The sequence below is a fragment of the Esox lucius genome, chromosome 16 (assembly GCF_011004845.1).
Source record: "Esox lucius isolate fEsoLuc1 chromosome 16, fEsoLuc1.pri, whole genome shotgun sequence".
NCBI classification, from domain to species: domain Eukaryota; kingdom Metazoa; phylum Chordata; class Actinopteri; order Esociformes; family Esocidae; genus Esox; species Esox lucius.
In genome coordinates, this window is record NC_047584.1 from 27667812 (window position 1) to 27693711 (window position 25900).

Here is a 25900-nt window from a genome sequence, read left to right on the forward strand (position 1 = left end):
TCCAATTTTCTGTTCTTTGGCCTGGGAGAGGGTGTCAAACATACAGGACGTATTACAGTATCTCCTTGGCCGTAAGCGAGGTGTAATTACAAGGACCAAAACAGAAGCAATGGAAAGAATCTTGAATTTGGGGCTCTGGGCGATCTCCTTCTCCCTAGCGGAACACGTTGGACTTTTAATTGCACCCCTTTGCTTACCTCAGACTCTGTTTACACTTCCAGGTTAAAGGTCATCGTCTGGCACTACGTTTTCCCAGACTGCACCAAGTCAAACATTTACTGTGTTTGTCTTGTTGCCGTTGTGTCACAGGGAAGGAAACACGGAGTGGGTCTCTGGATAAGGGATGAAAGAGAAGAGGCAGAGACGGGGGGTGGGCGGGGGGGATGAAAGGCGGAGGTTATCTCGCTCTGTCTTTCTCCCTGTCACCGGGAGTGCATTGATCCTTTAGTTTTTTGCAGCCCGGGGGTAAGCGGGTTCGTTGGCCCAGGGCCCAGTAGAAATGCTGACGGGTAGGCAGCTAAGCTGGGAGTGGTGGGGCAGGCTCTTCCACCGACAACAGGGATGGACACTCGAGGTGAACAGCCAAGTTTACCGTCAGGACTGCTTGTTATTGGTCGGCCTGTTCGTACTGTTGTCTCGATTAGCTTGGTTGGATGCACCTTTTGCCGCGCGTGTAAGTCACTTTGGGTGTCATAAACCGGCGATGCGGACGGGAAGTTAAAACGGTTCCCCAATAAAATCCTTCTGACAGCTGAAGGTTGAACTCAGCTGAACTGCAGTCATTGCTGTAGTGGATGTTGACTGCCCTCTAGTGGCTCCGTTCACTACTACATCACACAGCACTTCGCACGGCAGCGCCGTACGATGGACTTTGACATGAAAAATTGTAAACGCTGGGCTATCTATTCGTGATTGTGTCCCGCTAATATAATACTCCACCGTAAGTCCACAAATAGGACAACACATCGCATTTTATACAAATCATTTTATTTTATGAATTACACAGCATGGGGATCGGTAGATGAGGAAAATATTCTGCAAAACATTCATTATAAGCTGGGGACTTCAACCAAGAACTATACCTCCAAATTTGGTGCTGCTAATACTGTATGTATGAATGATACAGAAAATTAATCATAATAACAATAATGACAACGTACATGAAAATCCGGTTGAGCTCAGTGCAGCAATTACATCGCATAAAGAAAAGATACAATCATTTAAGCAAATAAAGCTCTAAACCTCATTGGCCTGGACTCAAGTGGACACACAGTCATAAGCCAATCGGAGCATTATGGTTTCAAAAGGCCCTAAAGTGGGTCAAAGCTAATTACATAAACGATTGTCAGTTACTAGTAGTTTGTGTGGTTCACTGAGTCTTTCCTGACAGTCTTTCGGAAGATGACGGTTTCAGAACTGGGAGAGGAGAGTCTCAATTTCTAATATTCTTAAGCAGAAGGAATCAGGAGTTCACCCTCAGGGTAGCAAGGTTATATACATTCTCCCAAAGGGCCATGGTGTGGATACTGGTCAACAAATTACAGTAGGCATTATGCAACATCTGTTATTGCTGAAAGACTGAAGAAGGATAAAAACACCCTGGGACATCTTGGAAGTCAATATGGAATTTGGTCAGTCTGTAATATTTAAGTGTTACATACTGTGTCATAAACCTATAAAAGTAATTTCCCATAGAGCTGACACTTTCAGCCTTTGCTATGGATATGAAGTGCCACTAGTCAGAAATATGTCCCTCTCTGTCTATCTAGCATATCTAAATCCATCTAGCTCATTATCACAGGAAGACTGTTGTGTAGGTCCATCTAGGTTCGGTATGTACAGAGAGAGGATGTTGAGCTGGTGTGGTCAAGTATCTCAGTGTATATTAGCAGACATTGGTGTGTTTGTATGTGCATTTCTTTGGGTCTATCATTTCATTAATAAGTAACGACACATTACATAATGTGAAGGACTTCTCATGAAACATACTAAAAACTATTGCCTCACACCAAGTAGATTGAGTTTCCAAGTAAACTGACACAGGTTTGACAAACTATAAGCCATGAACTTCCTCCGTAAACAGGAGAATGTGTGTGTGGAAACTCCTTCAGCATGTGACATTAACCATACATACACACCCTCTGCATTAACATAGCAAGCTGTGTCAATGTTCCATCCTTTTGCTGAGCAGTTTAGTGTGCGAATGTTTGGAAATATCTGCAAGGGTTGACTCTGATATGAATGTTGGCAGTACTATGCTATCTTGCACAGTTTTTTTGCCTAGTGACATATTTTGCCTAATGACATACAAGGCACTGTTGGTGTATAATCGCCAGGCCAGCGTACAGTATGCTAACATGAGTAAGTGCCTTGGTCACGTGACAGAGGTTAATGACAAGCTGTACTTGCTATTTTACACCTGGTTTATGGTGTTTTGGCAACTCAAATTCACGCATGCTCTACATATTCTCATAAATCTCATAAATTAAAAATGAAATAACACAAATTACAATGTAAATACCTGAAGAGATTATTGTGTCTGTTAGGTAGAAAAAAAAGAAAAGCAATATATTTACAACAGAAACTTTACTATTGGCTGTGTGACAGCAACCCTTAAGGTAATGTCACAATATGACAAGCATCTGTAACTAGTGGAAACGCCCATCTTTACATTAGTATGGTGTTATTTAAAAATAAAAGGTAAAAGAAGTGAAAAACAATATATATATTTAACTGTAAAGCAGAGCTGAAAATCAGTGGCATCGTGTGAATGACAAACATACTGTTTTAGGCAAGTCGATAAAATTCAATAGCACCTGACTTACACAAGCAACCCCTTTCAAAATGGACACCAGTTTACAATTGGGAGGGGGACGTACTCAGTGCAGTCGTAAACTGGGCGTCATTCATTAGAGAACCGTTGTGACAGTGTTAGTAAAGTGTTCTGCGTGATGGCGCAAAAGCCCGGTTGGTCTCATGGCTTGGTCTCCGGTATGTGTATGTTTGTGTACTTCTGTGTGTTTGGGTTGGGCGGTATCCAGAAGTATATTGTCATTCAATCTTTTCCCCTTCTGGGTATTTACGGTACTACAGGTATACAAAAAAAAAAGCCAATTGGTGGATTATTACTGACATGCTAACAACATTAGCTGTAGATGTTGTTAGCTAACATTGCTAATGATCACGTGAGAACTGACAAACTATTCACCGCGACAGGCAATCCAGCTCAGAGAGTTACAAGTATTGGGGTAGTAGCCAGCTACCAATTGTCATTTTTGGCGAGTTGGATCATTTCCATGTGAAAGTGCAAATGAACCTGAGGAGAAGAGCAGTGTGTACTGTAGTTGCGAGTAGACAGACAACAGAAAGCAGGAGCACAGAGGGGTGAAAAAGGGGAAAGCTTTACAGAGACCTTATCCAAAGCTCTTTATTGTCTTCTCAAACATGGTAGACAGCTAACAGTATGTTCCATCCCTTCAGCAATTCCCTAGTGAACTGCTTGCAAGTTGCACGCTAACTCTCCACCAACTCCGGCTCCTTTGTAGTGCAATTTGGACGTGATTTTAAATCAAACATAAAATGGAAAACCATTGGCTTCTCATTACGCATTGCAATAGTTCACTGCAGCTATTTACTTGTGAAAAACAAATGCCATAGGAATAGTACAAGAACTGAAGTTATTCAGGACCACCCCATGGCTGTTTCTAGATTATACCGCCCAAGCCTAATGTTTGTGTCTGTGTGCATCTGTGAGTTCTGTTCTTTCGTCGATCTCTCTGGGTGTTTTGGTTGTTCTGTTCAAGAGTGCGTGTGCGTGTGTGTGTGTCTGTGCGTGTCTGTCCCTCTCCTCTCACACACGCAGTGAAATAGCACCATCCTTTGGTCGATAACAGGAAGCCAAGCCACGCCACGGATCAGCGGACAGACGGGTTGGTGGGTTCAGGTGTCATGATACCCGGTCAAGGATCCCGGGCTGGTCAGGGGGCTGAATTCTATGTCCTCTTCATGCAAACCTGGCAGCGGCCTATTTGAGTCCGGAGAGTTCCGGCCTTTAGCGTGGCAGGCACGGGTTTCCTGGAACGAGACGCAAACAACACCAATGACTCAATCGACAAAGACCGCGGCCGAGCTCCGGTGGCGACGGCGGGAAGGATAAAGAAGAACCTGCTAAGTGTTCCTACAGTACCTGAACATCTCCTCATCCTCGATGTTGGCCAGCCAGAAGCTGTAGGAGTTTGCGTAGTAGTTGCAGGTTCCACGGCCGTGACACTCGATGAAGGGAGCGCTGCGGAACTCTTCCAGGCAAGATCCAGGAGAGGCCAGGGCTTGGCCGGAGCCCTCGGATCCCGCACTAGTGTGCTACGGAGGAGGAGGAGGAGGAGGAGGGGGAGGAGCGGGAGAAACAAGGGAGGCTTATCAACAGCACGGCAGATGTGTGGATGTGTGGTGTTGTAGTTGACGCGTTTCTGTCTCTCTCACCATGACGAAGGAGTAGCCAATCCAGAGAGAGTCCCAGCCACTGGGGCATGATGGGATCATGATGGTCTGACTGTGTATTGCTATCACCATGGCAGGAGCCTCGCACACAGCACACCTGAACGCACGCACACACAAACACACACACACGTTTTACTATACTTACTATGTACAAAAATGTATTCCCATAAAAATTCTTTACACTAAAAACATTCATCTTACCCAAAATATAAACTTAATCCTAAATCATTAAGTTAACCCAAAAGCCGAAAACAGCCTTTTTTGACAAATGACAACCTTTTTTGACAAATGTCCCTATTCTGTCTGATTTGCCATTGGTTACTATACTAGTGAGGTCACCTGGCAATATACATAGGTCAAAATGCATACACACACGTACCTGCTGATGAAAGGCTTGATTTCCTCAGTTTTGATAGGGGCCATGTTCATTGGCATGGCCTCAGGGGTGGTGAGCCAATAGGAGTAGTCGTTACGGGAAGCAAAGTTACAGACATTATTTATGTTACAGAACAGGAATGGCATTGAGCTGAACTTCCTCAAACAGCTACCGGCCGTACCTACACACACACAAACACACAGAGACACACACGCACTTTAGTGTAATGCAGATTTGATTCACAAGCAGTTTTTATGTAATGCTGACTTGATTCACAAACACTTCAGGGTAATCCAGATCAAATTCACAACCAGTTTAGTGTAACATCGGTTTTGTTCACAAAATCATGTTTCTATATCCTCTCCACACTCATTAGTTCCATCAACTTCCACCAGCGGTTTCTCATTAACCCCCCCCCCACCCACTCTCAATAACCCCCCCACCCAATAACCCTCCCACCCTCTCTCAATAACCCCACTTACAATACTCCCACATCTCCGTATCCCTCTCACCCTATCCTTCCATCTTCCTAGCCAGGAACATCCCACCCTCTCTGTCTGGCTCGCATTTATATTTTAGTTATTTATCAGATGCTGTCACCCAGAGGGACTAATTTGGAATGAACAGGGGAAACTTTTCCTTCCTGTCCCCAGTGGGAATCAAACCCAGAACCCCGGTTTGCAAGCGACTCGCTCAACCAACTGAGTTACCCGGGCCTGTCACTCTCCCTTCAATTCTTATTCCAAGAGCTTTATTGGCATGGGAAGCATTTGTGTACAAATAAGGTAGAGGACACACATGAAAGTCCTACATACAATTTAACAATGTGCAAGACGTTATTAGTACAAATGAAATATAAATAAATAAATAGCAGATAAATATTAAAATGTGTTCTGGGTATGTATTGTCTGATGGAGGCATGTGTTTCGTCATGCAGGAGGTTAGTAAGTGCAGCTCTGTTTCTGTTTTGTGTGCAGTAAGTACATCTGTCTCTCTCAAGCACTAGGTCCGCTCTCTCTCTCTCTCTCTCGCTCTGTGTGTGTGTTTGTGTCTCTCTCTCTTATTTCTCTGGGTGTGTTTCTCTCTTATTTCTGTCTCTCTCTCTCTCACCCAAGTCCTGTCCATGGGCACGCTCGTTGCCCTGGATATAGAGCAGGGAATATCCATCATAAAGGAGCGATGTTCCATCAGGACACTGTGGAACCTCCACTGATTGGCTGTGCCTGGTTACCAAGAAACCATGATCCATGGAGGAGGGGCCAGGCGGACCCACCTGACCTGGAAGGCCATCGGGTCCTGGGGGTCCAGGATACCCTCTGGGTCCTGTAGGAAGAAGGGGTCAATGATCAGAGGTGAAGGTGACCGATCAATGAAAAAAGGGATTGAAATCAGAGTTTCCAAAAGGTATTAATTACGAGGATCACTAACGCAATGTCACAAGCTCTCAATAACCACCCACCACAGAGTTGCAGAATATTTTCTATTTAAAACTATGTTTAAATTTACACTCACTTTTATCAGTGAAAGCAATAAATACAGGCTTATCATTGTTATTCCTATTTTGAACGGAGTCAAATGTAAAAATGTATGTTACATTTCTCATAATAATACCACAGAGCAATGCAAAACATTTTCCATTCACTAGTCAACAGTTGTAAAACCCCTAAACAGATATAGATATTAAAATAAAAAGTGCACTTGTCTCGTACACAGTTCACTGTGTGTAAAAGGTGCAGTGAAACCCTTAAATGGTGTTTACTACAGAGTACGTCTCTCAAATGACCGAAGACTATTTCAGTCCACATGCTGAGAAGTAACCTTTTCAGTGCGTCTATCAACTTGATAATGGAGGTGTATCTCTGACCTGAAGGACCAGTCAGGCCAGGCTCCCCCTTGGCTCCAGGGTGGCCGTTGAAGCCAGGGTTTCCCTCGTCGCCTTTCATGCCCGGAATACCTGTCATGCCTGTGAGAAAGCGGAGAACCGGAGGGGAGAAAGATGCAGTGGTGAAGAGAGAGAAGGGGCGTAGATAAAGATGGAGAGAGAGAGAGAGATGATAGAGAGTTGGAGAGGTTAAGGAGAAAGACAGACACGGGTAGAGAGATGGGGAGGGTAAGGAGAAAGACAGACACAGGTAGAGAGATGGAGAGGGTAAGGAGAAAGACAGACACGGGTAGAGAGATGGAGAGGGTAAGGAGAAAGACAGACACGGGTAGAGAGATGGAGAGAGAATTAACGGATGGACAGATAATATACACCGAGGGTAGTGTAACATACAATACATTTGTTGGTGCATTGCAGACAAGATGGGATTCCTCACCTTGCTGTCCTTTCAGGCCAGGGATACCGGAGGGCCCAACTGGCCCTTGAGGGCCGGGGCCACCAGGTGAGCCGGGTTCTCCCTTGATGAAGGTGTGGGGGCCAGGAGGACCAGGCGGGCCTTCATTACCTGCAACAAGGAATTCAGTTAATTACCACATCAAATCACTACAATGTCTGCTAAATGGTCTACATTTGTGCCGTGTTCTTAATGCTCAGGTGTAGCACTATGTACCTTGGACGCTTGATGCTATGAAGCTCTAAGTGACTTGGTTGGTTTTGTGTTGTCTCTACACTCACCTTTGACCCCTGGGTACCCCCTGTCGCCTAGCTCTCCTTTGAATCCCAGCACTCCCAGTTCACCCTTTGCTCCTGGGGAAGGGGGAACATTTTGGGGTTTTAAAAACCATAATAATTAAAGCCGCAAGTGCTCTCACTGTATCATCCACAGCAACTACACAACTGACCTGGGAAACCAGCAACGCCCTGCAGGCCCATCTCGCCCTTAAGTCCGTCAATACCAGGAAGTCCAGACTGGCCCTGTAACACACACACACAACGTGGATCCAAATAAGACAGGCAGACAAAGTCAGATGGCGTGTACTAGTAGCACATACTGTCTTGGTGAAACGACTCATTGAGCAACAGGACGTGACCTACAGGAAGCCCAGGGAATCCCCGATCTCCCTTAAAGCCGTGCTCCCCCTGTATTCCTTGTGGACCCTGGTCTCCCTTTGCTCCCTTGGAGCCATCACTGCCGGGGAAACCAGGGGGACCTGGAGCACCAGTGTCACCTGTAGAGATGGGGACGAGGTGAAGGAGAAAGTAACGGAGGAGAAGAAAAGAACCGAAGAGCAGAAGAGAATTAGATAATGGTCGCATGTATCGGAATGTCCAATCCAGAAGGACTCCAGATGTGTGCCTAAGAGTACCTGCTTGCCCAGGATCTCCTGGCTCTCCCTGCTGTCCTTTGGGTCCCTCCATGGAGGGCCCAGGGAGGCCCTGTTCTCCTGGCTGTCCTGGGAAGCCCTGGAAGCCTGCCGTTCCTTTGTCTCCCTTAGTTCCTGGAATCCCCGGCATACCTGGGGAACCTGGGAAACCTGGACTGCCCTTATCACCTTTAACCCCAGATGACCCCGGTGTCCCTGGGTAGCCCCTGCCAGGCAAACCTGTAGCAAAAACACCAGAGACCGGAGTGGATCAAACTCTGTGAAGCGTTTCACCTGCTAGACCCTGCCTGGGGGTCATTCAAACCCGCCATAGCAATGTTTAAAATTTGTATTCTGTGCCTACATGCTTCTCACTTTAAATGCATACCCATAACAGGGGTCACCTTGCTACTGTGGAGGTTGTTAGAATTACAGAGTTAATAAGATATAAGTGATTTATAGACTGATGAACAGACCCGGCCACATCTTAAAGGTTGGGAACAGTCACTCACCTGGATGTCCTTTTTCCCCAGGAAATCCAGGAATGCCATCCACTCCTGCATCCCCTTTTTCTCCAGGCAGACCAGGGGGTCCCTGCAGACCAGGCTCACCTAGCACACAACATGAAAGAGCCTTACTCCACTGGGATGCCTGTCTGGGACAGTATGTCTGGGGCAGTATGTCTAGGGCAGTATGTCTAAGGCAGTATGTCTAAGGCAGTGTGTCTAAGGCTGTGTGTCTGGGGCAGTGTGTCTGGGGCAGTGTGTCTGGGGCAGTGTGTCTGGGGCAGTGTGTCTGGGGCAGTGTGTCAGGGGCAGTGTGTCTGGGGCAGTGTGTCTAGGGCAGTGTGTCTGGGGCAGTGTGTCTGGGGCAGTGTGTCAGGGGCAGTGTGTCAGGGGCAGAGTGTCTGGAGTAGTATGTCTAAGGCAGTATGTCTGGGGCAGCATGTCTGGGGTGGCACGTCTGGAACAGAAGCCAGCTTCTTCACTGGCAGTCATACTGTAATAAGAGTAAACAAAGGCTCCAGGGTTATTGTAATTGTGACATACGCTTTGTTTCTTACCTGGTTGGCCCGGTTGACCTGGCTCTCCAGCGGAGCCTGGCAGCCCACTCACACCCTTCTCTCCTGGCCGACCTGGCTGCCCTGCGCAACACAACGCACAACCATGTTTAGAGGTTGCCAAGCAACAAGACATATCTCAGATTTTGCGAGAGGATGTAGAATCCCAGTTGGACGTAGGAAATAAAGCTTTCTAACACAGTTTGTTCTAAATAAGCATTTTTGATTGGTTGAATAGCTTTTTCAAAGTATTATTTCCAATTTCTTTCATCCGAGCAGCTGGTTTGCAACAACAAGTGTTTGTACAAACATTCTCTGTGCTGCCAGCCCATATGGCATATTATCGTGTCAGGACAAGATATACTTTCTGATTATAATACTTTTCTAGGTAAAATAGTAATGTCGGTGCCTGGATGACAGCCCGATGCCCAATGCAAATTAAATTAACAACGAGTCGTTTTGAACAATAATGGCGGTGGTCATGGAGTCGGGTCTTTCACCTGGGTAACCACTTTGTCCTGCGTCTCCCTTGGTTCCTTGGATTCCGGGGAAACCAGGCTCACCCATTACACCTTTCTGACCCTTTTCTCCATCAACACCAGGGAAGCCAGGCTGACCAGTCTGACCCTGAAAGAGATCAATGGAGAGAGTATTGAGTGAAAAACAGTTAGTGCCTTAAGTGCAATAAAAATAAATAAATATGAAAGCGCACACACAAATACACACACACACACACACACACACACAAATAGTGGGTATGACTTACCTTGCCTCCAGGGGGTCCTGGTACCCCAACACCTGGTAGACCGGCATCTCCTTTGTCGCCCTTCAACCCCTCTGTACCCCGGAACCCTGGGTGTCCTGGGGTGCCTACCACACCTTTAGCGCCCTTCGGGCCGTCAGAACCTGTAAAACCATACAGACAGAACCTGTAAAACCCAGTGAAAGCCACCTCAACCAGAACTTAGCAGTTATTAAGCATTCATTTGTATTAGCCTCTCCACAAAATCCAGCTTATAAACACTAAAAAGATAATCCTTAGAAGCAGCTACAGATTTAAGTTGACTTTGGATGATGTCTGTTCTACTCAGTGAGTGGAAGTTGGATGATGTCTATGCTACTTAGTGTGTGGATGTTAGATAATATCTGATTTACACAGTGAGTGGATTTTGGTCTGTTCTACTTAGGGAGTGGACTGTTTGTGTCCCTTTTACCCGGGTATCCCATTGATCCAATGCTGCCTTTGCTTCCAGGTTGTCCAGAACTGCCAGGCTCTCCAGGAAAACCTGGGTCTCCTTTCTCCCCTGAGAAACAAGAGTCAGAATGTTCATGGATCAGAATGTTCTAGGATTAGTGTTCAAGGATCAGTGTTGAAGGATTAGAGTGTTCAAAGATCAGAGTGTTCAAGGATCAGAGTGTTCAAGGATCAGAGTGTTCAAGGATCAGTGTTCAAGGATCAGATTGTTTAAGGATCAGAGTGTTCAAGGATCAGAGTGTTCAAGGGTCAGAGTGTTCAAGGATCAGAGTGTTCAAGGATCAGAGTGTTCAAGGATCAGAGTGTTCAAGGAGGGTGTCATTTCATCCTCACACTGACAGTGTCCCAGTAATCACAGAGATTCTGCAAGACCAATGCCAATTTTTATTCCTGGTTGTTAACAGGTTTGAAACATCCCAGATGAACAGACAAGTGCAGCAAAGCCTACTCAGATCACGCACCTGGCTGACCAGCTGTACCAGGATCTCCATCCTTTCCTGGCATACCAGGATCTCCGGGCGGTCCTTGATAACCCTTCTCTCCAGTGCGCCCAGGATCACCTTGTTACAAAATATTGTACTTAGCATTCCTAAAGAATTTGCACTGCCCCATTAAAAGAGATCATTAGTAGTATCTGTTTGAAAGAGCTATTTGAACAAACCATTTGAATCTTATAATGCTGATTGAGCTGTGTACCTGGGTCTCCAATGTCTCCCTTCTCTCCTTTCATGTGCTCCATGTCCACCTCAGTCATGTTACCAGGGGGACCCTGTAGACCTGGCTCTCCCCGCTCTCCTTTGGGTCCAGGATCTCCAAACTCTCCCCTAGGCCCTGAGACACCAGGGTCGCCTGATAGAGAACGAGTGAGAGTGGCGGTCAAAAGGTTTGGGCACATACAGGAGCTCGGCTTGCTTTAGGACGCGAGAGCGATTATCACCTCGTCCTGATTAGCGATTGTCAGAATACTTCCCACTGATAGCGGTGTTTGGCTGTCAGTTCTTATCCTCTAGTGACTAGCAATTCTACTAGTCAAAGAGCTAACCACTAGACACTAGTTGTAGGTGTTACCCAAAACACGGCGTGAGGTGAGTTAGCTGCTGTACGTAAAACAAGCGCTAAGTGGTCACAATGGCCGCAGTGAGCCACAGACATAATTGCACAGCATTAGTAGTTTGTTGAGTGAAAGCAGCTATACTTTAATTAAATTGTAAGAGGTGGGAACACAGATAGTGTTGGAACTCTGTGTAAATACATTATAACATGTCAAACCAGTAACTGATCTGCCTTGTGTAGGTGCAACAGTGTGCATTAAAATAGTTTTTGGTGTTAGAAAATGTAGGCACGCTATGCAAGACAATCCTCCACCCACCTCTTGGACCAGGACTTCCAGAATTTCCAGCAGATCCCGGATATCCTGGGGTCCCAGGTGTTCCAATGACTCCCATCTCCCCCTTGGGACCTGCAGAACGTACAAACATCAAAACATGAGTGTAAACAAAAATGTTGAGCTCTATACAATAACTTCTGTAAATCACAAAATTCCTGAGTTTCACTAAAAATTCTTGTTAATTTCAACAGCCAGACCAGTCCAGTCAATCAACATACTGCACCATTTCCACCAGATGATTCCTCTTCTTCTAAGATCTGGTCTCACCTGGTTCTCCGGGAAGTCCGACTCTGCCTGCTGGGCCAGGTCGTCCTGACAAGCCTTTGGAACCAGGCAGTCCAGTGAATCCTTGTCCTCCCTTGTCTCCCTTGGGGCCGGGCGTTTCAAGACCAGGAAACCCGGGCAGGCCCTTATCTCCCTTCAAACCATCTTGACCAAAGAGGCCTGGCTCTCCGGGGGGTCCCATGGGTCCAGGGGCCCCAGGATCTCCTGGTCCAGGTGGTCCAGGGGGGCCAGCATCACCGTGAACACCAGGAGGGCCAGGGTCACCTTTAATTCCCTGAGCTCCAGGTGGTCCTGAACGTCCCTCTTGTCCAGGAACACCAGGTAGACCAATGTTACCTTTCTCTCCAGGGAAACCTGTTATTCCGGGAGGGCCTTGAGCACCTTTAGGACCAGGTAGACCACGACCTGGCTCACCCTAGAATGAAGGGATGGAGATTGGCTGAATGATGACTGGCTGATTGATAAGTTTGAAACTACAGGTGAAGGAGGTACAGCAAAGATATAAATAGAATACATACCTTTTGACCAGTTGCTCCTGGTTTTCCAGAGACACCATCCTGTCCAGGTCTCCCAGATTCTCCAGGTAACCCCGGGGCTCCAGGAGCACCAGAGAATCCTTTAGCCCCGGATACCCCTGGGAGGCCGATGCCAGGTAGACCTGTGTCACCTTTCTGACCAGGGAATCCAGGAAATCCACGTTCTCCTGGAAATCCTATGTCACCTAAATTAAGGACGGAGAAGAAGTTGAGCCTGCACTGTGAGGACCATGCAGAATCATAGCACTCTCTTTCCCAGCACATGGAAAAACAAAGCTCATCTTCACCTTGCAAACCTGGTCTGCCAGGCTCTCCTTGAGGTCCAGGAGAGCCCTGGGGTCCCGGTAAGCCCACACCTTTACCTGGTTCACCTTTCAGCCCTGAAAGAAAAGTAGAGAAAGCAGGGACAATTTGTCAGTAAGGCTCCTTTTACCTAACACACACGGGTTCTATTAGTTGTGTATGTTATCAGAGACTGTAGCTGTACCTGGTTGACCAGGTATTCCTGGTCGTCCTTGGTGACCAGAGGAACCCTTCTCGCCAGGCTCTCCCGGCCGACCAAATCCTGGTAATCCAGGAGGACCTCTCTCCCCTGGGAGTCCAGGAATACCAGGGTCCCCATCCAGACCACGGTCACCCTTGATGCCTTCGCGGGCCTGGCAGAAGAGATCCAAGACCGCAACAAGAGTAGCAGAGTTACTTTACCACACTCTGGAGCTACTATAACACTGTCTGGAGGTACTATACCATGGTGAAGCTACTGCAACACTGTCTGGAGGTACTAAACCATGGTGAAGCTACTGTAACACTGTCTGGAGGTACTAAACCACGGTGAAGCACCTGTAACAGTGTCTGGAGGTACTATACCACAGTGAAGCACCTGTAACAGTGTCTGGAGGTACAATACCACAGTGGAGCTACTGTAACACTGTCTGGAGGTTATATACCACGGTGAAGCTACTGTAACACTGTCTGGAGGTACTATACCACAGTGAAGCTACTGTAACACTGTCTGGAGGTACTATACTACAGTGAAGCTACTGTAACACTGTCTGGAGGTACAATACCACAGTGAAGCACCTGTAACACTGTCTGGAGGTACTATACCACAGTGGAGTTATTTTAACACTGTCTGGAGGTACTGAACCACCGTGAAGCTACTGTAACACTGTCTGGAGGTACTATACAACAGTGAGGCAACTGTAACACTGTCTGGAGGTACTATACCACAGTGGAGTTATTTTAACACTGATTGGAGTAACTGTGACACTGTCTAGAGTTATGTTACCACTGTCTGGAGTTACTGTGCCACTGTCTGGAGTTACTGTGCCACTGTCTGGAGTTACTGTGACACTGTCTGGAGTTACTGTGACACTGTCTGAGATTACTGTGACACTGTCAGTGGTTACAGTGACACTGTCAGTGGTTACAGTGACACTGTCAGTGGTTACAGTGACACTGTCAGTGGTTACAGTGACACTGTCAGTGGTTACAGTGACACTGTCAGTGGTTACAGTGACACTGTCCGGAGTTACTGTGGCACTGTCTGGAGTTACTGTGGCACAGCCTGTAGTTACTGTGGCAATGTTTGGAGTTACTGTGACAATGTCTGGAGTTACTGTGACAATGTCTGGAATGACTGTGGCACTGTATGGTATTACTGTAACACTGTCTGGAGCTGCCAGGGTGTTGAGCTAGCAACCAAAACTACTTTGATTCTGACAGCAGACAAGGTGAAAAAATGAAAATATTATGCCCTTGATTAAGGCACCTTATCCTAATTATTATAGAGTTGTCGTGAGTAATGGCATATCCCATGGCTGTGACACACACTTACAGGTTCTCCTTTGGTTCCGGGAAGGCCTGGTAGTCCAGCTTTCCCTGGCAGTCCATCCACACCTGGCAGGCCTTGTGCGCCAACAAAGCCTGGCAGGCCTTTTTCACCCTTCAGCCCTGGTGCCACGTAGACATCCCCAGGATCACCATGGTCTCCTGGAGCGCCTCTCAACCCAGCCGTGCCGGGAGCACCCTGGGGGGAGGCAACAAAACGGCAGTGTCAATCAACAATCCAACTTTACAGTAAGAAAGCTACCGGGGCATAAATAAAATACAGCAGCATGCGGTTGCCCTGCGATAGCACTATAGCACATCCACCATGAAGGTCCTCATCAGGTTCAATTATAGGAGTGATGATGGTGACTCACCGGCTGTCCTTCGGGCCCAGCAGGTCCAGGGAGTCCTTTGTCACCTTTGCTGCCAGCCAATCCAGGGTACCCTACATGGGGACAACCCACACCCTTTAGTCACACAGGACAACACCACAACCTAATAACATAGGATCTTAATAATATAGGACTTGTTTTCTGTATTTATCCTCAAACTGTTACTCAGTTTCATTGTGTGGGAGTATATTATGTCAGCTCACCTTGCACGCCTTTAGGTCCTGCGGGTCCTGGGAGTCCAGGAGGGCCCATGGATTCGCAACTCACACAAGTGTCTCCCTGATCACCTAACAGCAAAAACAGGACAAGTTAAAAGCAGAGGTAAAGGTAGGAGACAGTGTGGAATAAGATGGCATGATACTACATTCAATCCAATTATCTCTCCATTCTCTCCACCCCACCTTTCTGTCCCAACTCGCCCTGCAGTCCGGGGGGGCCGGGTGGCCCGGGGGAGCCCTTTGAAAGTTCTGGATCACATGGTTCATCACCTGCAAATAACACATACACACGTAGGTGATTTGCAGCTCAGACAGATGATACAGTAAATAAATAAAATACTTAGGTGCTGCAAGTGATATCAGCTACAAAGGTCTATGAAGGAGTATAACAGCTCTATGAAGGATTATGAAACATCTATAAAGGATTATAACAGGTCTATGAAGGACTATGAAACATCCATAAAGGACTATAACAGGTCTATGAAGGACAATGAAACATCTATAAATGTGTAACTACACCCACCAGGGGGTCCGGCAGGTCCAGGGGGTCCTGTGAGCCCATTTTCTCCGGGCTCTCCTGCGAGAGACACTCCGTCCGCTCCTTTGTCTCCCTTCTGACCAGTCTCTCCCGGCGGGCCCCTCTCACCGGGAGGGCCTATTGTGTGCCTGCCTAGAACACAGCACCGAAAAAGCACATAGTGAGCTTCATGGACGTGAACAAACACAGCACAGAGCCTAGAGGATCTAAACCATGACCATCTTGATGACATATGAGCTACAGGTCACTGATCACGGATTGGGTCAAAGTGTGTGTTCTTGTCCTCTCACCTGGAGGACCGGCATCTCCTTGTAGACCCGGAAAACCTATCGAGAAAAGGGGAGAGGTTCAGAGTTTGTCTAGGGGGTCTACATGCAACCTAAGAGTGGCTTCTCTTGTGCATTGTTATGAAGGGGTGGTGTTGGAGGGTGATGGGTGTACTGGACCTCTCTCTCCTTGTTGTCCTGGAGGACCAGGGGGTCCGGGAGGGCCAAGGGCACCCACTCCCTAAAACCACAAAATAGGAATACTAAAAGATTATTTCCCCTGCATGCAATAAATTATACTTTTCAAGATTTGTACTGATCATGCTGCTCTCATTTTCCAGGACTGTATAGTGACATCTAGTGGATCAAAAAGAGAATAGCATCTCAATGCCTAAGGGCCAGATTTTAAGCCTAGTCCTCAAAGGAGATCCGAAACCGTGACTAAGGGTTTGAGATTCTGGCCAGCAATAGTCATGTTAGAAACAATGACACAAATAAAACAGGCGAGAGAGAAAGAGCAAAACAGAGAGGAAAAAGAGCGAGAGCATTCAGAACTTACATATCCTGGGGGTCCTCTTTCTCCTTTTTCACCCTAAAACACAGACACAACCATTTTCAACGCCTCAGAAGTGCAACTATACCCAGAGATAATTAAGAATAAAGAGATGACAGCCATGTAATGTTTGTTTGGTTACCGGTTGTCCTTGGTATCCAGGGCTACCTGCAAATCCTTTATCTCCCTGTGTGACAAGAAACACATTGATCAACACAAACACAACTGAAATATGAAGAAAAGAGAGAGAGATCCTGTTGACGCAGAGACAAAAAAAACTGATGATAGAAATATCATTAGATAGACAGACAGACAGACAGTCAAACGGATGGACGAATGGACAGATAGACACAGACAGATAGATTTACTTGTTTTAGTTGCAATTAGCACCTGACTGGGTATATCACTCCTGACAGATAACTGACTGGACATCACTATTGTAGATAAACAGATGATAGGTACACTGCTCAAAGAAATTAAGGGAACAGGTAATCACCATAGTATAACAGCAATTACATCAATTAAACTTCAGTGATATCAATCTGTCCAGTTAGGAAGCAACCTGTCCAGTTGAACTGGAGAGGCAACAGCATGACAACCCCTAAAAAAGGAAGGGTTTTGCAGGTGGTGGCCACAGAAAATTGCTCTCTCCTAATCCTTCCTGACTGATTCTTCTCTAGTTTGCTTTTGCTAGTGTCCTTGTCACTACTGGTAGCATGAGGCAGCACCTGCAGGCCATTCAGGTTGCATAGGTGGCCTAGCTCCTCCAGGATGGCACATCCATACGTGCCGTCACAAGAAGGTTTGCTGTGTCTCCCAGTAGTCTCAAGAACATGGAGGAGGTACCAGAAGATGGGCCGTTTCACAAGGAGAGCTGGACAGGGCCGCGGAAGGGCATCAACCCAGTGGCAGGACTGGTATCTGCTCATTTGCGCAAGGAGGAACAGGAGGAGCACTGCCAGAGCCCTGGGCTACTGGTGTGCATGGTTCTGACCAAACTGTCAGAACCAGGATCCAAGAGGGCGGCCTGAGGATCCGATGTTCTATGGTGGGACCGGTGCTCACAGCCCAGCACCGTGCAGGTTCACACTGAGCACGTGTGACAGCCGTGGTGAACATTATGCAGCCTGCAACATCATTCAGTTTGGCGGTTTTGTGATGGTCTGGGGGGGCATATCCTTGGAGGGTCACACAGGCCTCCACATGCTAGCCAACGGTACCCTGACTGCTGGTAGGTACCAGAATGAAATCCTCAGACCCATCGTCAGACCTTACACTGGTGCAGTGGGCCCTGGGTTCTTCCTGGTGCTGGACAATGCCCGGCCTCATGTGCCCAGAGTGTGTAGGCAGTTCCTGGATGACGAAGGCATTGATGCCATTGACTGGCCCTCATGTTGCCCAGACCTGAATCCAATTGAGAACCTCTGGGACGTTATGTATCGGTGCATCCGAGACCACCAACTAGCGCCACAGACTGTCCAGACTGTACACTACTGAGTCATATAATGAGTTGACGTGATGAAATTCAGTTGGCACAGCCTGTGATTTCAATAGTTCTCTTAGATTTTCGGTGTGAGTTTGAATCCAGCCCTCAATCAGTTGGTGATTTTGGTTTCCATTGACTGTTTTTATGTCATTTGTTTCACAATGTACAGTTAAGATGTGTGATTTCAGTACTCCCTTGTTTTTTTTGAGCAGTGTAGATTATTTTATTCAGTACCTTCAGTCCATTGTCACCATCTTTGCCAGGTTTTCCCTGAAATTCATGACATAGAAACTCAGCTGAAACTTCCATATACTGTAAGCAAATAAAACATAAAATGGAAGCACAATAATTGTCTTGAAATCTAGTCATCATCACTCACCCTTGGCCCGTGTGGGCCTTGTTCACCTTTGACCCCAGATAGATAAGGATCGCAATAACCCTGCAGAGGAAAATTTCAAATTTCTCAAAGTGGCCATCAAGGATATTCACTATTGGCTAATTTCACACACATGTTGAGAGTTGAGAGTTGAGAAATTAGAAAATCCCTCACTTTCTCTCCTTTTTCTCCTGTGTCTCCTCTTTGACCCTGACGGACAGAAACAAAGTTAATAAGGACACAGACTTATTTTCCCATCCATCCACAGATCATACCCAGCAAGATATTATTCAGTGGCCTCTCCTCCATGCAGGAGTTCAAGGGTTTAGGTTGAAGTAACTTATAACTGTAAATTATTATAAATCATTATGAAAGGCTGGTTACCGGTGGTCCTGGGAGATAATGTGTTACAGGTCCTCCTCCTACTTCCTGTGAGGGGGGGCCAGGGGGGCCGGGGGGGCCGCGGAATCCTTGATCTCCCTATCAACAGTGATACATACCAGGGTCGGGGTAAGAAACGGGAACACAGGAAGTTGCACTTAATTAGCAACAACTATGAACAACTTATTAAACCCTCCACAAAGATGACATGAAAATGAGTGTGTGTGTCGCACCTTATCCCCCTTCTCACTTTGGAAGGACAACCTGTCACCCTAAGAGAGAGGACACACGTCAGTACTTTGATATAACATTTTATTCAACATTTATACAGAGAGTCAGACTGAGATTTAGGACTCTTCTACTGTTGAGCCCAACTGCCAAACTGACGGGATGTCACTGCTGACAGAAAACTGACGGGACGTCACTGCTGACAGACAACTGACGGGACATCACTGCTGACAGACAACTGACGGGACATCACTGCTGACAGACAACTGACGGGACGTCACTGCTGACAGACAACTGACGGGACATCACTGCTGACAGACAACTGACGGGACATCACTGCTGACAGACAACTGACGGGACGTCACTGCTGACAGAAAACTGACGGGACGTCACTGTTGACAGACAACTGACGGGACGTCACTGCTGACAGACAACTGACGGGACGTCACTGCTGACAGACAACTGACGGGACGTCACTGCTGACAGACAACTGACGGGACGTCACTGCTGACAGACAACTGACGGGACATCACTGCTGACAGACAACTGACGGGACATCACTGCTGACAGACAACTGACGGGACGTCACTGCTGACAGAAAACTGACGGGACGTCACTGTTGACAGACAACTGACGGGACGTCACTGCTGACAGACAACTGACGGGACGTCACTGCTGACAGACAACTGACGGGATGTCACTGCTGACAGAAAACTGACGGGACGTCACTGCTGACAGACAACTGACGGGACATCACTGCTGACAGACAACTGACGGGACATCACTGCTGACAGACAACTGACGGGACGTCACTGCTGACAGACAACTGACGGGACATCACTGCTGACAGACAACTGACGGGACATCACTGCTGACAGACAACTGACGGGACGTCACTGCTGACAGAAAACTGACGGGACGTCACTGTTGACAGACAACTGACGGGACGTCACTGCTGACAGACAACTGACGGGACGTCACTGCTGACAGACAACTGACGGGACGTCACTGCTGACAGACAACTGACGGGACGTCACTGCTGACAGACAACTGACGGGACATCACTGCTGACAGACAACTGACGGGACATCACTGCTGACAGACAACTGACGGGACGTCACTGCTGACAGAAAACTGACGGGACGTCACTGTTGACAGACAACTGACGGGACGTCACTGCTGACAGACAACTGACGGGACGTCACTGCTGACAGACAACTGACTGGACATCACTGCTGACAGACAACTGACTGGACATTAAAAGAACCACCGGATAGAATGGATAACACAAATTACAATAGAGATGCATTGTTGACAAAACGCCTACCTTTTCTCCTTTTGGGCCAGGATTGCCCGGATAACCCTAATGAGAAACAGGAACATAGCCAGTCGATTTTCAAAAGAAAATAATCAGAATATTTAATCGAAGAAATTTCATTCATAGTTTAGGGCAACAATCAAAAAGCCAACAGTCTTGTTAGCTAACATATTGCTAATGCTAACATTCTGTCCAAAATAAAGGAATGAGGGTGCAGTGGTGTTGCAGTCCACTCACTCTGAGTCCAGGTGATCCCTGTGGTCCTGGGGGCCCTTCAGGTCCCGTGGGTCCCAGGGGTCCCTGAAGATGAGATAAGTAAATTGTCATGCACCCATAGATGTACACACACACACACGCAGTCGCACAAGAACAGTACATGCATACGTACAGGTAGACCAGGTGTTCCAGAGTATCCTTTGTCTCCTTTCAGTGGGATGATTCCTATAACACCTCCTGGATCTCCCTGATAGAGAGGGAGAAAGAGAGAGAGAGAAAGAGAGTGGGAGAGAGGGGGCGAGTGACAGAGGTGACCAGGAGAACAGAGGAGTTAAAGAGAAAAACAGAGGAGAGGTAGAAGAAGGAGAGGAGCAAGAGCAAATGAGAGAGGTCAATAGCAGGCTAGAAAAAATACATTTCCAACCAAAGGCATTTAATACACCCACGTCCACAGTGTAGCAGCTGTCCAGATGGACCTAACCATACAAATGCTTTAACATACGGTACCTTTCAGCACTGACTAAACGTAACGTTTTTACTTACTTTCATTCCCATAATTCCGGGGATACCCTGAGAAGAAAGGATAAACGCTTATAAACCTCCGGCAGATGGAATTCGGAATAAACGCATAGTTACTGTGGTAACTGTGGTTATTGTGGTTACTGTGGTTACTGTGGTTACTGTGGTTACTGTGGTTACTGTGGTTACTGTGGTAACTTATCCGAGTGTGGTTGGAAGTGATGTGGCAGTGTGGAAGGGGTGACGGTGTCGGTGCAGCGGGCTTACAGGAGGGCCTTGTAGACCAGGGAACCCCGGCTGGCCATCCGTCCCTCGGTCTCCCTGGAACACACACACACACACACACACACACACAGACGTGGGTTCAGACTGACCACGTCGTTCTGACGGTGCGACAGTACACAGCTACCGCAGTCACAGTGAGGTGCTGTGTAGAGGCGGAGAAATCCAGATGATCAGTACTCACCTTTGTACCGTTGCATCCTGGGATACCTGACGAACCAGGGGGACCATCTTGTCCAGGGATGCCCTGTGGACACACACACACACACACACACACACAGACACACACAGACACACACACACACACACACAGACACACCATCATGCTCCATCATGTTTTTAAGATAATAATGTATATAAGAGGGGAAAGATCCTCCAGCAGTACAATGATAATGTAGGAGGAAGGTCTGTGTCCAGAGGTGTGAGAACATACCGGAAGGCCTGGATTTCCTGGGAAGCCTGCTAACCCGTTGGGTCCCTGGAAGGCATCACATAATTCCGCACAAAATCAATTCAGCAGATTCACATGTAGTTTGATTCCAACAAGAAGGCAGAATCACATAGTGCAGTCATTTCAAGGTGGTCAAAACAAGGCATCAGCCACAGTAAGGACATGCTGCTGTACTCACACGAGCTCCTTTCATCCCGGGAGTTCCTGGCTCACCTATGTCTCCCTGAGAACAGAAGTGACACTGTAGTGAAACAACCTGACTTGGAGTGGACGCAGTGTGATATAAAAGACAATAAACAATCGTAGGCATGGTAAATCACATTGTGATAATCCAGGACGGGTTTGTGGTTGCCAGGAGACAATTGAAAGGGATGTGATTAGTGTTTTATTAGGATCCCCTATTAGCTGTGGCTAAAACGATGTTTTAATAACACTGCTAGCTTATTTTGGACGCTGAGAACAGAGTTATTTTCCTTGGGCTTTAATAACGCAAACACGTTTCTTTTTCATTGAGACATGCCATCAGAAACAATAATTCTACTGATCTATCTGTGCATCTGGTCCCATCAAGGAAGGGCCGAGTACTTTTCACTCACAAAGCTGTTCATTTTAGTCTATCCAAATGATGGAAAAAAGCACTTATTAAGGTGTAAATCTGAGATGAAAACCAGATCAACATGTGCAATCACAGTTCTATATAAGACTGTATAACATGTTTTCTTGTGGAAAGACCCACAGCACACATACGGAAACCAGGTTAATGGAGGGGAAAGATGCCATGGGGGAAATGTTCGGAAAGTCCCCACTGACCCCCTTACTGCAAAACGAGCGTAGGTTAAGGCTATTGAAAACCTAAGGAAAGTAATTTAGTCTGTAAAATATTTTGTACATCATTCATTATCAGATCCAGCTGTGGTCTTGAAGCCCAGGGACAATTCTGACCAAATCCAATGCTTTCCGTTTTGGCGATGAATTTAATACTGACCCACCCTGTTGTTCAGTGTGTCTGACACGTATCATGTCCAATCCTCCGAATACACAAACACACAGGCTCTGTTAACGAGGAGCAGCAGGTCATTGTAAAAACAGAAAACAGCAGGACCGGCCAAGGCAGCTCCCTCGTACAGGTCACATCACGTGTTTAAAATGAGAAAAGCTTGCATTAAAGAACCTGCCCTCATGTGTCCTCTTAGATAGACAGATCTGAATCCAATCACCATGTCAAAGGTTACACTAAGGCCTAGCAATAACTTAGAGTACAGCTTCCACACAGTCTTCTCGTGATTACTGTCTGTGTCGAGTGCAGTAGATGTTTGTGTGCCCTTCCCTACAGAAAAAAACTGAATGTCCGCGGTTGATTTGTACCTCACAGAAATAGCATTGTGTCGGGTCGGACAGTTTATTGAGAATCATCAGCAAGCCGATTGGTCGGCTTCACCGTTCATGGGCGGCTCCCCTCCAGGACTGAGGACACATTTCCTGTCTCCAGGTTTAGATGAAGGTGGTGTGCCTCCATCCTGACTGTACACAAACCCTGGGGTGTCACTTACCTTGGGCCCCATGGGTCCCGGGGGTCCTTCGTGGCCCTGCATGCCAGGGAACCCCATGTTCCCTTGGAGACCAGGAAACCCCCGCTCACCCTGCAGGAGACATGAAAAGGGTTATACGTATGGAGGAAGTTGCCCTGGGCGCTTTTATGGAGGGAGTTTTGTGTCGTGTTTTGTCATCAATGTTTTAGTTGAAAGTTCTGGTAGGGCAGGCTGATCCTAGATATGTGCCAGCCTAGTGTGTTCAAATCTGCTTTGTGTAATTAGAGACAGATAGAGCAAACAGAGTTAATGGTTAAACTGTAGTTACATTTTGGGATTTTGGTAAACATATTTTGTTGATTTAATAATGACTTATGACATTCAAATTAAATGAAAACATTTCAAATACATTATTTATATACTGTAAAGGTTTAGTTCAGGGAAATGAAAATGAAATCTGAGTGAGAACTCTCTAGGCAAATGACACCACAGATTTTCCACACTGTAACCTAGTTCCTCACAGACAGTATGAAGTGAACGGGAGCATCTAGATGCTAAGATTTTCTTGCAATGCTTTTGTAATAATTTGAAAGGATTATTGAGCATAGCAGTATACACCGATCAGACAAAACATTATGAACACCTGCCTAACATTGTGTAGGTCCCACTTTTGCCACCAAAACAGCCCTGACCCGTTGAGGCATGGACTCCACTAGAAGGTGTGCTGTGGTATCTGGCACCAAGACGTTAGCAGCAGATCTTTTAAGTCCTGTAAGTTGCGAGGTGGGGCCTCCATGGATTGGACTTGTTTGTCAAGCACATCCCACAGATTCTCGATTGGATTGAGATCTGGGGAGTTTGAAAGCCAAGTCAACACCTTGAACTTGTTGTTGTGTTCCTCAAACAATTCCTGAACTATTTTTGCTTTGTGGCAGGGCACATTATCCTGCTGAAAGAGGCCAATGCCATCAGGGGATACCGTTGCCATGAAAGGGTGCACATGGTCTGCAACAATGCTCAGGTAGGTGGTACATGTTAAAGTAACATCCACATGAATGGCAGGACTCAAGGTTTCCCAGCAGAACATTGCCCAAAGCATCACACCGCCTCCGCCGGCTTGCTTCTTTCCCATAGTGCATCCCGGTGTCATGTGATCTCCAGGTAAGCGACCCACACGCACCCAGGCCATCCAGGTGATGTAAAAGGAAACGTGATCCATCAGACCAGGCCACCTTCTTCTATTGCTTCATGGTCCAGTTCTGATGCTAACGTGCCCATTACAAGCGCTTTTGGCAGTGGACAGGGGTCAGCACGGGCACCCTGATTGGTCTGCGGCTACGCAGCCCCATAAGCAACAAACTTAGATGCACTGACACCTTTCTATCAGTACCAGCATTCACTGTTCAGCAATATATGCTACAGTAGATCATCAATGAGCCTTGGCCGCCCATGACCCTGTCACCGGTTCCCCGCTATTCCTTCGTTAGACCACTTTTGATAGGTACTGACCACTGCAGACCAGGAACACCCCACAAGGCCTGCAGTTTTGTAGATGCTCTGACCCAGTCGTCTAACCATCACAATTTGGCCCTTGTCAAAGTCGCCCAGATCCTTAACGCTTGCCCATTTTTCCTGCTTCTAACACATCAACTTTGAGGACAGAATGTTCACTTGCTGCTTAATACATCCCACCCACTGACAGGTGCCATGATAACAAGATTATTCACTTGATCTGTCAGTGGTCATTATATTATGGCTGATCGGTTTCTGCGTGTTCCCTCCATTGGCCACCAGATGGTGGTAGAATCCGTTCTCAGATCAGGGTGGACTGCTCTGACCTATTGAACTACATTCTAAAAGGCCTACAGTGAGATGAAACAGAGAGGGAAAACGAGGCCTCATTTTTGTTTCTCTTTCCATAACATCTCCCACATCCCTCCATTCCTAATGCTCACAAGGGGTTGAAAATTCTAGGCCATGGGAGTCAGGACAAGGGCATGTTACCAGGGTAACATAATTCCCATGGTGGGGGGGCAGGAAGTGATATCCTCACTCAGTAATGGTACCTATCATACTTTCACAGTGAAACAGCAGGGGGTTTGCTAGGCCTTTCAACAGGGACTGAGGTGAGACGCATTACTTCACCAAGAACAGCCAGTCAGTCAGTAAAAAAGTGGAGGACAGCTCCTCTAGTCCCCCATGGAGTGTCTCTGTCTGGCTACTGTTTGGGAAACAGTGACTCATCTCTGGAGATAAACGCTACTCAGACAGGATGAATAATATGTCGATGTTGACAGGCGGTGTTATGAGAAGCACACATTCAGGAGCTGCAGTGCCTTGGCGATTTTGCGGTCCTCCCATGAATGGACATTGGACTGTGTCCTTGTTTTTCTGAGATTAGAAGCCCTGGGTGGAGATCTAATCAACTTTCAGCCACAATTTTACTGTCACAGCGCCTCACTCTTTCAACGGTGCCAGAGCGGCTGTTCGGTCTGGCGTGTGCCTGTTAGGTGCGGTGGGGGTTCCGCTGGGTGCGGTGGGGGTTCCGTTAGGCGCGGTGGGGGTTCGGCCCTGCTGTGTGTCTGGACATGCTCTAATTCCGCCTGATTCCAGTCTATCTCCACCCTGATCCCAGCTCCATGTTGGCGCGCCACTCCTCCTCATTTTCACACAGG

At 47.0% G+C, this 25900-nt stretch overlaps 1 protein-coding gene across 2 annotated transcripts in view; it reads right to left on the reverse strand.

Moving 5' to 3' along the window:
* Nucleotides 1–970: 970 nt before the first annotated feature.
* Nucleotides 971–25900, reverse strand: part of col4a1 (collagen, type IV, alpha 1) — a 48895-nt gene continuing 23965 nt past the window's right edge. For both annotated transcript variants that reach the window (XM_010880393.5, XM_010880394.4), the window contains exons 3-48: nucleotides 23247–23336; nucleotides 21875–21919; nucleotides 21679–21723; nucleotides 21430–21492; nucleotides 21231–21284; nucleotides 20988–21014; nucleotides 20617–20691; nucleotides 20466–20528; nucleotides 20238–20273; nucleotides 18916–18954; nucleotides 18686–18781; nucleotides 18476–18511; nucleotides 18305–18364; nucleotides 18160–18195; nucleotides 16582–16626; nucleotides 16446–16478; nucleotides 16067–16127; nucleotides 15911–15946; nucleotides 15606–15752; nucleotides 15266–15352; nucleotides 15068–15151; nucleotides 14847–14917; nucleotides 14480–14671; nucleotides 13130–13298; nucleotides 12930–13022; nucleotides 12625–12827; nucleotides 12089–12521; nucleotides 11804–11893; nucleotides 11131–11283; nucleotides 10896–10994; nucleotides 10394–10483; nucleotides 9946–10085; nucleotides 9680–9806; nucleotides 9183–9263; nucleotides 8632–8730; nucleotides 8123–8359; nucleotides 7851–7984; nucleotides 7658–7730; nucleotides 7491–7562; nucleotides 7192–7320; nucleotides 6738–6836; nucleotides 5984–6196; nucleotides 4877–5054; nucleotides 4480–4594; nucleotides 4187–4359; nucleotides 971–4074 (exon numbers count right to left, since the gene is read on the reverse strand). In XM_010880393.5, the coding sequence (XP_010878695.2) occupies nucleotides 3993–4074; nucleotides 4187–4359; nucleotides 4480–4594; nucleotides 4877–5054; nucleotides 5984–6196; nucleotides 6738–6836; nucleotides 7192–7320; nucleotides 7491–7562; nucleotides 7658–7730; nucleotides 7851–7984; nucleotides 8123–8359; nucleotides 8632–8730; nucleotides 9183–9263; nucleotides 9680–9806; nucleotides 9946–10085; nucleotides 10394–10483; nucleotides 10896–10994; nucleotides 11131–11283; nucleotides 11804–11893; nucleotides 12089–12521; nucleotides 12625–12827; nucleotides 12930–13022; nucleotides 13130–13298; nucleotides 14480–14671; nucleotides 14847–14917; nucleotides 15068–15151; nucleotides 15266–15352; nucleotides 15606–15752; nucleotides 15911–15946; nucleotides 16067–16127; nucleotides 16446–16478; nucleotides 16582–16626; nucleotides 18160–18195; nucleotides 18305–18364; nucleotides 18476–18511; nucleotides 18686–18781; nucleotides 18916–18954; nucleotides 20238–20273; nucleotides 20466–20528; nucleotides 20617–20691; nucleotides 20988–21014; nucleotides 21231–21284; nucleotides 21430–21492; nucleotides 21679–21723; nucleotides 21875–21919; nucleotides 23247–23336 (4803 nt within the window). In that variant the 3' untranslated portion in view covers nucleotides 971–3992. The remainder of the gene's footprint in view (nucleotides 4075–4186; nucleotides 4360–4479; nucleotides 4595–4876; nucleotides 5055–5983; nucleotides 6197–6737; nucleotides 6837–7191; nucleotides 7321–7490; nucleotides 7563–7657; nucleotides 7731–7850; nucleotides 7985–8122; nucleotides 8360–8631; nucleotides 8731–9182; nucleotides 9264–9679; nucleotides 9807–9945; nucleotides 10086–10393; nucleotides 10484–10895; nucleotides 10995–11130; nucleotides 11284–11803; nucleotides 11894–12088; nucleotides 12522–12624; nucleotides 12828–12929; nucleotides 13023–13129; nucleotides 13299–14479; nucleotides 14672–14846; nucleotides 14918–15067; nucleotides 15152–15265; nucleotides 15353–15605; nucleotides 15753–15910; nucleotides 15947–16066; nucleotides 16128–16445; nucleotides 16479–16581; nucleotides 16627–18159; nucleotides 18196–18304; nucleotides 18365–18475; nucleotides 18512–18685; nucleotides 18782–18915; nucleotides 18955–20237; nucleotides 20274–20465; nucleotides 20529–20616; nucleotides 20692–20987; nucleotides 21015–21230; nucleotides 21285–21429; nucleotides 21493–21678; nucleotides 21724–21874; nucleotides 21920–23246; nucleotides 23337–25900) is intronic.